This window comes from Saccostrea echinata, unplaced genomic scaffold (assembly GCF_033153115.1).
Source record: "Saccostrea echinata isolate AGI-Se365-2 ecotype Australia unplaced genomic scaffold, CSIRO_AGI_Sech_v1 ptg000056l, whole genome shotgun sequence".
Taxonomy (NCBI): domain Eukaryota; kingdom Metazoa; phylum Mollusca; class Bivalvia; order Ostreida; family Ostreidae; genus Saccostrea; species Saccostrea echinata.
Genome location: NW_026889805.1, coordinates 17,753,682 through 17,765,407, shown reverse-complemented (window position 1 = coordinate 17,765,407; position 11,726 = coordinate 17,753,682). Strand labels below are relative to the sequence as shown.

At 30.7% G+C, this 11,726-nt stretch overlaps 1 protein-coding gene across 1 annotated transcript; it reads right to left on the bottom strand.

Annotated features, from left to right (window-relative positions):
• Positions 1–2,421: 2,421 nt before the first annotated feature.
• LOC133173930 (uncharacterized) lies at positions 2,422–11,310 on the bottom strand. Its single transcript, XM_061308996.1, has 7 exons — positions 11,247–11,310; positions 10,739–11,023; positions 5,960–6,238; positions 4,846–5,196; positions 4,310–4,469; positions 2,877–3,113; positions 2,422–2,666 (listed from the first exon to the last, which is right to left on the bottom strand). The coding sequence occupies exons 1-7, from the start codon at positions 11,308–11,310 to the stop codon at positions 2,570–2,572; spliced, it is 1,473 nt and encodes a 490-aa protein (XP_061164980.1). The 3' UTR covers positions 2,422–2,569.
• Positions 11,311–11,726: the final 416 nt, after the last annotated feature.

The window sequence follows — 11,726 nt, the reverse complement described above, 5'->3', positions numbered from 1 at the left end:
TTGGTTGGAGCTATGACTTTCATGTTTCACCGTGTATTCTTTGTGACAAAACTTTTCCTTGGGTACCAACGTTTTTTACCCTTTGATCTAAACCTTGGCGTTTGACCTACTTTCGAAAAACTTAAATCTTGGCCATAACTTTTGAACGGTTAGAACTAGAGCTTTCATATTTCACAAGTATATTTCTTGTGACAACGCCTTCCTTAGAGTAGCAGCAATTTTGACCTTGACCTTGGAGTTTGACCTACTTTTGAAAAACTTTGGCCATAACTTTTCAACAAATAGAACTATGGCTTTCATATATTACATGTGTATTTCCTGTGATAAGTCTTTTGTTTTGTCTTTCCCCTTGGAGTTTGACCTACTTTTGAAAAACTTTAACCTTGGCCATAACTTTTAAATGGTTGGTAATAGGGTTTTCACGTGTATTTCTTGAGACAAGATCTTACCTTTGGCACCATTAATTTTGACCTTGGAGTTTGAACTACTTTTGAAAATCTTCAACCTAGGTCATAACTCTTGAACAGCTGGTGTTAGGGCTTTATATTCCAAATGTGTTTTTCTTGTGACAAGACCTTCCCATGGGCACCATTAATTTTGATCCTTTGACCTTGGAGTTCGACTTACTTTTGAAAAAAAACTTTAACCTTTGCCATAACTGTTGAATTGTTGGTGCTAGGGCTTTCATATTTCGCAGGAGTATTCCTTGTGACGAGACCTTTCTTTGGGTACAAACAATTTTAATCTCTTGACCTTGAAGTTTAACTTGTATTTGAGAAGCTTTAACCTTCGCCATAAGCTGCCATACGGGGGCATCAGTGTTTCACAAACACATCTTGTTCTACTTTAAACTGTATTCCCCCTAAGTTCGGCCTACTCTTGGTCTTGTAGCTGACCTTGGCCTGCCTTACAGCCTTATACTTCATTTTAAATATATTGATTCAAATTTCACACGATACCTATAAATGAGAGCAATTCCACTGTGTCATAGTTTTGTGGCCTCGACATTCTTATGGCCTTCATTTTTTTTTTATCAATATATATGAGTGAGAGTATTTCAACTGTGTCATTATTGTTTGACCTACATCTTACCCATGGCCTTATCCTTACTATTCCTTGTTCTATGTTTACATTCAAAGAAACTGTTTTGAAGGATCACTTCATCAAACTTCATACCCTGAAAAATGTATGAACAATTTCGCTGTTAGATAGAAAAGGTGAATCAATTCTACCTGCCATGCTACAAAATGCAACAACTGTACTAAAGGCATAAGTTACGTATATTCATGTTCAAAAAATGAAGATTATTTCTTCTTTTTTACTACAATTTCTTCATATTTTACTATTAGCTCAGTCCGAGGAAACAAGGTACATTTTTTTTTCATGTTGGAATATACAATTACATTGATAGGGCTTTCCTTTCTCATAGATGTATTTCTAGTTTGATTATTTCATTATACAACTTTGACCTATTATATATCCAACCATTTTTCTTAGCTGGAGCAAAGATATGAATGAGTACATTTTGATGCTTACTTTTAATGATTACCTATTGAGAGATTTTTTTCAGTTCCTATAAATGTTTGTAAGTAAAACTTTGGGCAAAATATTGAGCTTCGCCCTGGTTACCATGATTTTGATTAATAGTTATGTTTTGGATTTTGAAAATTCATGATTTTCCCCTATTTATTTCTAACCAGAAATTTTAAACCTTGCGAGAATTAAATCATGAGTTAAAAATTGATATGAGGACGAACTGATTTAAACGTAAAAGCTCTTAATATATATTAGTTTTCGTGTTTTGGATCTCAGATTTAATTACAAATGATGTGTTTATATAATTATTAAGGATGTTTTATATTATTTTCATATTATTGCTTTTAGAAGTATATACTATATATATAATGTGCCTTGTCTATGACTGCAGCTGGCACTTATACGATGTATTCGTAAGTTAAATATTTTCCCCAATAGCATATTTACAGTACTCATATTCATAGCCAGAGAGCCAAAACGGAAAACCCTTGGCATTCTGCAGTTCCTGTGTTCTTCTAAAAGTTTATTTTGAATACATCTCTTCCTGCCTGTTTTATCAACGATATCAAGCGTACATGAATTAGATGAGGAAAAAGATTTATTTTAGGATAGTAATTTCATTTTTTATACAAAGTGCTGACATTCATGACAGCATTCTCTGCATCTTATTCGAGGAATACAATTTATGGACAAAAAAAATGAAAACAGCTAGGTTTTTAAAAGACATATTTAATTAAAGATATGTAAGTAAATCTCTTCTGGAATGGTCCTCTTAATGTTGCCTATGTGAAAAAAAACTTGAAAAATTCAATCAAAATAGTAAACCAATTTTAATAACTACATATTCATATAAATACCAAAGACAGTGAAGTAGTATGACAATTTTCGAAAACAATTTATTGCTTTAAACGGAGAAAATACATAAGATATAAATAAAATTAAAACTGTTCAATTAAACATGCATGTTATATTCCGGGTAAATATCTTAAGGAATCATTGCCTAGCCTGTAAACTTGCTTACATAGTTCTATATCTACACGATATTTCCGTATTTTGTTCCACGATCATTTCCATATGCAACCTCCTCTTCTTGAAATTCGCTTATTGAAAACCCACCAAAACTATATAAACTGCAACAAAACAATTTCTTCACAATCTAATACTGGTAAATTTCTTGAAGCAATTGAATTATATATATAAAAAAATCAAATTTCACTTTACGAATTCATATTTTTTATGTTCAGCATTTGTAAACAAATCTAAGAAAATTAACCTGCTATAATGATATCAAATTCTAAAATATTATTTTTCTTTCGTTATAGGATCGCATCAAGTCAAACCTTGCAATTTCCTTTCTTTCTTTTTCTATTCGTATTTCTAGATCCAATTCCATTCTATCAACAGTGTTATCTGTAAAATTATATACATCTATATTCAGTTTGATAAAGCTTTCTTCAAATATTTTATCACCTTGTAGAAAATCACAATTACCTTGTTGTTCTTCGTATAGTTTATTTGAGAAAGGCCTTGCATATAATGAATCAACTAATTCAACACCGTTGGTCTCTGACTTTTTTCTGAGAAAAAAAAAACAGATTTACATGATTTTAAACATTAAGAAAAAAAACCTTCTGTCTATGTGAGTAAATTTACAAGGTCAAATGTTTCCAGTGTGTGAAAAAAACTACAGTATTCTTAAATCAATATAAAAATAATACTCACTGGTTAACATTTAAACGCGGCTAGGATAAGGCTGTCCGAAGAATGTCACAGTGTACCAGCCGCAGTAACTTCTCTGAACTACCTATATATGACGTCATAATGGCATATGACGTCAAGTCACTGCAAATTTGAGCATACATGACGGGGAAAGTGTCATAACATTTACATTTCTTTCACATCACATGTAAATTTTTTTACGTTGATGTTTAATTCATGTGTCTGGATTGTTGTTTTATGGCTGTTATGATGCAGTATATTGCAGTATAATATCGTTATTCCTTTTTCTTGTCTAACATGTACGTATTCAAACAATTACAAAAAACAATGTGAAACGCTCCCCCTTACGCGTCTTTAGACAGAGTGGGAATTTATAAATCGTGTATATATTAGACCGGCACAAGTGAATAATAAGGATTAATTGAAGATATTCTGTGTGAATCTACTAGAGAATTATGTCCTCTAAATGAATTTTGCTGGGGGATTGTATGTAATTTATCCCATTTTGTATAAATTGCGAGGAAGAGTGGAAAATGACCCCTTGTATGTATGTAAGTTGAATTTCTCGTGAAATATTTTCTTAAGAAGTAAAATTCAGACTTGCCCCCAGCACTTTATATATACCCAAGAATACGTTTAATTGATTTATGTAACAAGCCGTTCACAATAATTTTGTTTTTCACTTGTGCCGATGCGATTTTTGTGCAACATTTAAGAAAATTCATAAGTGTCCGTCACGTGATCAACACAGTCATGTGACATCATAGAAATGCTTTTTTATAATGCCATATTCAACTCTCTTTACAACTTAACTGTGTATGTATACATAGATTACAAACTAAAATCAAATCATAGCTCAAAGAAAATAGTATATATCTAATGCATTTTAAGCCTTCGGACAGCCTTAACATAGCTGCGAACTTGAGTCATTTCTGTGCTTTTCTGCAATATAAAATTGCTTTATTAATAAAAATATTCATTTTTTTTTAATCTTTGACCGTTTGGACAAAAAATGCTTGCCATTTCACAAGAATAAAGATGTATTGCTGCACACTTGCGTTTTCTCTTCATGCAACAGACAATGGCCAAGAAGATAACAAGGATGATGAATAAAAGACTCCCACTGCTAACACCATAAACCAGATGTTTATTCTTGTCAAAAAATATCTCTAAATGCAATGAAGGAAAGAAATTATGTATAATAAAATTTAAGTTTTACATTTCTATAAACGGAATTGGTCTTATAAAGAAGTTGTAAAATTCAAGAAAGCTTTGACGTGAATTTTTTTATATTGACAATTCAAAGCATGACTTTCTTAAAAATAAGTATTCTTACGTGCATTTGCATGTTCAGGCATTATGAAGATACCGATTTAGATCTGCATTATATCTTTTAAAATCTTGAAATTACATGTACATAAGAGCACTTGCTATAATAATGATATCATTTTTGAAACTATAATTTCTACACAAAATTATTAACTGGAGTTTTTTCCCCAGATTTTTTATTTAGTCTTTATTGATTTGACACTGAATTCTGTTTAAAGAATTATATGTAATAAGCCTGGATATGCTTAAATGGATGCATACCTAAATTATTATTGTCTACTATCGAATCGGTTACAGGTATTGATTTGTATATTCGAAAACCATTTGTGTTTGTGACAACAATTGAAAGATCCTTTGACCACCGTTTCGATACACCAAGTGTGAATTTCATTTCGTATCCTTGAGCAGTAAAGGTTTTTCCATACGCTGTATACGAAATGTACTTATGAACAGGTTCTGAACTGTTTACATAGGTTTTGTTTCCATATTCATCTTCTATCTCTATTTGTCGCTCGGGAGGTCCTGACAAACTTATCACAGAGACTACGTAGGTAAGACTGTCTTCTCTGTTCAGATCGTGTGTTCTTACGACGGAAGTGATTAGAGGTGGTCCTAAAACAAGAAAGTTCTTCCAATTATGAGGAACATTCTTTCATTGGATTTTTTTTTAAATAAACTTAATTAATCATTACTTAGTCTCAATCACTGTAGAAATAGTATTTCTGCAGATACTTATACTTTACACGTGCATTTGATTTATTCTTCTGTTTATAGAGTATACAAACTAAATTTTGCATAACAAGAAAGATATAAATTAGACTACCATATTAACAATTCAGAGATGGATGAAATAGAAAAATTAATTTTTACAGTATACTTTCTTTTCCCTGTTACATCCGTGGAAAATATTTCTAATTTCCAATAATTTAAAAGCACGTAATAGTTTCAAAATTACTACTACAGCAAACAAGATTAATTAAAATATATATTACAGTGAATCATTCACTGAATGAATTAAGTCAATAGTTGGAAAATGCAGTGCTACAGTCCCTGAAACGTTCTACTTTCCTATTTTTCGTTCGCTTGCCGTTTGTTCAGGGTGCGTTCACAGTTCGTTCAGCGTGCTCTCACCGTTCACAGTTTTGCGTTCAGCGTTCACCGTTCACAAAGTATTTGAACAGCGTTTGCTTACCGTTCATTCTCTCATCGTTCAGTCTTCATTGTTATTCGGAACTCCGAAATGAAATGACTGATCTATTTGCAGGGAAAAGGAACGTGTACTAGTATGTAAGGGTGTACAGTTTTCCAAATTTAATATTACTATATTGATGTTGATGGTTTGTAATTGTGATGATCTTGAATGTTTTAAAATTACCTTCAAAGGTAACGTTCATAAATCCTTTTCCTTGTTTTGATATTCCAGAATTGTCACCACATGGAATATACTCTACTGTACAATGATACAGCCCTGAATCTTTGTACTCTATATCATGAAGCTGCAAGAACTTTGAAGTAAACATTCTTATTGTTGTATTATCAACACCCTTTAAGTGCTGCCACTCTGTGACTCCGACAGATGTGTACGCTCCATGGAATGGACACACTACCGAAAGGTTTTCTGATTCCTTTGCCGTCACTGAGAGAGAAGAGCTAGCTATGCAAAGTTACAAAATGATAATTAGTCGTTTATTCAAATTCGGTAAAAATCAAATAAATGTAATTATAGCAATAATCTCTTTTTGTTAAAAAAGGAAATATATATATTAAACAAATTTCTTTAATATCACCTGGTTTACATACCTTACAAGTATTCGTATTTTGGTGAATTAAAACGACAGGACACTTACTTATCAACTTGCAATAAAATAGAGGCGATGTAAATAAATTCTACGACTCTGTATGTCTTTTGATATTGTCAAATACATGCCAAATATCTCATTGACATCTCTTAAGTAGCAAAAAAGTTATGCCCAAAAATGACGCCATGACTGTATAACACCTTTCTGTGGCATTTTGAAAATTCAAAATGTTTCAAAGATCCGTTCAATAAATAATAATGGTTTATGTTGGAAATAAGGCCTTTCTTGATAAAATTCTATATATTAAGTTTTAAATTTAGAATGTAGTCACTTTTGTTTGAACAAGTTATGCTACGGCTGATGCTGGAAAAAAGATGTTATACCATGTCAGGACTGCAACGGTAAAAATGTAATGTACAACCCCCCCCCCCCCCAAAAAAAAACACATTGATTTAAAAAATATATATGACAATTAAGACAAAAAAGAAAAGTGTAAACAATAACTAATATACCATTTAAAAGTTTAAAATGTTATATGAATCACAATTAGCATATATGAGAGTCAAGTATCTGTACATACCCATCTATGTCAAGAGTGCAACATTTGATGTGTTGCTCCCCAACATGGAAAAACTTTTATCAGTGTATAAGACTCTTTACTTTCTATTTTGGAAAATAAAGAAACAAAGAACTTTTTTACTTAATAACTCTATCAATTGCAACATGTATCTGTATTTCAAATCCACATTTCAAGGTCAGGAATGCAACACATTTTTCAAAGATAGTTCAATGATGAAATGACCTCTTTTCATACTAAAAAGTATTCTTTGATCAATGTATGTATTTGAATAATTCACTAAAATATTGATAGTTTTATTATTGAAATCCCCCCTTTTCAATCCAGATGTGTTGTTATTTTTATTTTATTTTTTTAACGAAATAATGATAAAAAAAAAAAAAAAAAAAAAAAAAAAAAAAACTGAATAATTGTAATGAAAGTCAAATAATTCCACCAAACTTCTTTAAAACACAAAACATGTTTTGGTGTAATTTATATGCTTTACAATTTTACTTTAAAGTCATACATGCTCTTATTCAGAAGTGCTGCAAAAAATTTAGATTCATTGATGATCAAATATAAATAATAAATAAACAAACATGATTACGAGTAATGTTCATGTTGACCTCAATTGCTAAAATGTTTCTCCCGTGAAGTAATACATGTATGTTCCATAATACATGTATATTCCTTTATCTTCTAAATATATTTTAACTAGTTTTGTTACATTATAAGGGAATTAGTCAAGCTATAAAACCAAGTTTAAAGAATTGCATGTTTTATGAAGAATTGGGACTATCAGTATTGCACAATTTCATTACTACTTGATGTTTCCCAAATCTTACGAATTTTTGAGTTCTTTGGGTTTAATAAAAATTTTACTGCAGTCAGGAGTGCAGCATAAGTGTTTTATAATTATCAATAAACTCACATCTATCTTAAAAAATAAATTGCAGAAAATGTTTGATACCTTTCCAGTTGAAATCATTATGTCTATCGAGCAATTGCAGACATTTTGGACAATTTACAGTCAATTCACAGAACAGTTCTCACTTCAAAACATTTTGTTTTAAAATATAAATTACATAAGCAAATATTCATATTTAGAATTCAAGAAAATATGAAAAACTTGCCGTAAATGATAAAAAATATCAAAACGACCAACTGCAAAAAAAAAACTTTGAATGAGTTATTGTGTATTTTAAAAAGACGTGTAATTAAGAGCCCTCTATACACTGCACACTAGAGAGTTCTGATTTTGTGGTATTTTTATGCAGATAGAGTGATCTGCCCTTTGATCAAGAATAAAATAAATTGAAATGTACAGTTTATTACTTAATTTGTGATCAAATCAAGCATTCATAACACTTTAATAGGCCAAGATGAATGGATAGAACACTTCATTTGCAGGTATTTTGTCCACTTAAGTAAACAACAGTGATTTATGTTCATCAGTACTTCATTGTCTTTGAACATTTTTCCTGGGGGTAAATGCAAGGCACCATATGTTGAAAATGTGATAGATAAGCTCAATACTTACACCTTTACACACTATAATTTTCTCAATGTCCAAAAAATATTTTCCTCTAGTGTATAGAGGGCCCTTAAAAAAAACATTAAATGTCAGGAGTGCAACAAAATGACGTTAAATAGTATTACTTTAAAATCTAGTATTTTTTGTAAGAAAACAAATATCAAATTATTTTAGGGCTTGGATTTGAAAAATTGACTTAATGGTCCAAAAAATTAATCTTGAGGGAATTTATTGTATCACATTTCTTTCATATTTAAACTTTTTAAACCAAAATTGAGAAGCTAGTGGTGTATTGTTTTACTTATTGCTCACTGCATGTGTGACATTAGTGGTATGCTGTGTGTTGTTAGTAGACATAGTGCTTCACATATTTTATTTGTGTGACATAAATAAACCAGAAACGTATGATTAACTACCTTGTTGATGTAGTGTACCAGAAGTGCACCAGAAAATTAAAAAAATATATCCTAATCTTCAGCATAGTGTGCTAGAAGTACTGTACCAGAAGTGTTTCTATAAACTATTATTTACAGTGTGCATGATGTATAATTAGGAAAAAACCTTTCACCTTCAGTGAAAAGATGTATACATGTACCACCACATCATGATTAATGTGTCTATCGAAGAAGTGTGCAAAGGCTGAGACGGGGGGGGGGGGCATGATTTCAGAATCAAACTTTTGTAAATTGTAATGATATATATTCAAATCTTGCAGAAATATATATGCTTGGTTAATATTAGAATTAATTTTAGTCATTCACTTTCAATAAAATCAGGGCATTTTATTTACTATAAATCATCGCTTAAATAGCAAGTGGTCGTATCACAATTTCAATACCATACATGTACCATTTCTTCGTTGATATCAGAAATATGAAAGAACCAATCGTCAGATAAGCACGAAATAAAATCAGTGAAATTCTTAACACAGACGTCGTTTTGCCATCTTACAAACATTCAACACTGACAGTGGCCGAACAAGAAGGCTACATTTCTGTTTATATATTAAGGTTATTTTCAAAAAAAATTTCCACAGTGAAAAATCATTATACTATGGCCCAGCACCTTCCCAAAGATTACATCTTATTTACCTTTACTAATACCTTTCAAAAGGAAATATATATAAAACAAATTGCAATGGAACAACAGTCTTTACTCTTAACCAAAACTATTTTGCACCTCGGACCCGTAGGATCTGCCAGTCAATAAAAACTACAAGCCCCTTAGGAAATTAGGAGGCCCCCTCCATTTTCAGTACATTCACAAGTATCAGAGAAAAGTGTTGCTTATAAATATTTATATATCAATAGGCCTTGTGATTAATACGATATTCAACTTTTTTGAAATGTTGTCTATTGTTTAATCTGATCTAGAATGAGAATAAACAAATGATTCAAGTAGTGCGATCACTATTTTCAATTTACAGGTGCTATTCTATGAAAAGAAATCTGCAGGAGACTAGCTCAACTGATTGAGTCTGAAGTAGCTACACACTTTATCAAAGTTTTTTTTCCGTTTTTATTAAATGATTTAAGACCAGACTATTATTGAATTTCTCTTACAAAATCATCAAGCCAAAAGGCGATTTTTGCACCGTCAGGTGTGCAGAAAATGTCTGCTTTTCAAACATAGAAAGATTGTTTTGAAAAATCATTCTCAATTAAGCAAAACTTTTCATGAGTGAACAGAGGGGTGATAAACCTTAAACAACAGTTACTCTTTTTCACAAAAATTCTTACGACTAAGATAAAAATTTGACAACTCTGTAATTTTTTGTTTAATATATATATATATATATATATATATATATATATATATATATATATATATATATATATATATACACAATGTCATGAATGTAATGTTGTAAAAGTATAAGATTTTTTGTGACATACTACAGCTTGGGTACTTGATGGAGAATGGGAAAATTTTTTATCTTAGACGTAAGATTTGCGAAAAGGTCCACAGACCACTAAAAATAACTGTTTGTCATGTTTCACAGAAAGCAAGCTGGTGTAGTGATGTGAGAATTTTTGTAGGCATATATGTTTTTAGTTTTAAAACAATATGCTTTAATTAGTAAAATCATATGAATAATTAAATATATAAAAACAAATGGGATTATTACATCAACATTTAGTACACATTCACTACAATACTATCTTTGGGTTTTCTTTTTTATTACTTGTAATTTTCATAATTGTTTACTGCTATTTTCAAAATTTTTGAAAAATCAAATTTTATTATTTACAATAAACTTACTTGCTTGAGCGGTAATATTTCTACTGGAACTGATATTTGAACTACCCGCGCAAGGTTGAACAGTGAAACTATAATTAGAGAATTCATTTAATCCCACGTAAGAATATTTCAATTCATATGTATCCGTCACGATTCGTTTTTGGCTTCTGTTTTCTTTCAAAATGATTCTGTATAGATCTGTATATAGTGGAGAGCAAGAGCCATTAAAAGTTGGAGTTGTCCAGTTTGAATGAAGGATACAACCTTCTATCCAGGTGTTTATCTTTGAAGCAAATTCCTGACTACCTGAAAGAAATCAATAAAAAGGAATTATGTATTGAATGTATTGAAACACGGCAATTAGTTTTAACGTTCCTTGCCCACTACGAGAATTTTTCACAAATTCAAGAACGCATTGTAGCATATGCATTTCACACTAATGGACAAAAGCCTTGCGTCTTAACCATATTCTTCCCAGTATTAACATTTACAGCAGAAATGACATGAAATGAAATTATTTGATACTTACTTATAAATATTAACGTTATAGACATTATAAACAAGGAATACTCCGTTCCTAGACTTAGACCCATCATTCTATAGCAATGAGAAATTCTAAAAATTCTGATAAAAAACTGTTACTACAAAATATATTTTTCGACTTGCCATCAAATATACTTTATAAACAGGAAATGTTTTAAATTGTCCATATAAGGTTGAGTCATCGTTTAACATTATTTCCGCAAATAATATTCAGCAACAAGAACTGGAGATATCACTTGGACGATCACTACAAAGCTTTAAACTTGTATTTTGGAATACTTCATACTTGTATTCTATTTTAAATAAATCAACATAAGTGTGGATTGTTCGTTTAATATGTCAATCCAGTTTCTATGAATCTTTCTTTTTACTTATATAATGATTCTTCTACTATGACATATATATATATAAAATACATGCTTACTGTCTTGATATATAAGCGATATTTGGGCGAGGGTAAGAAAAC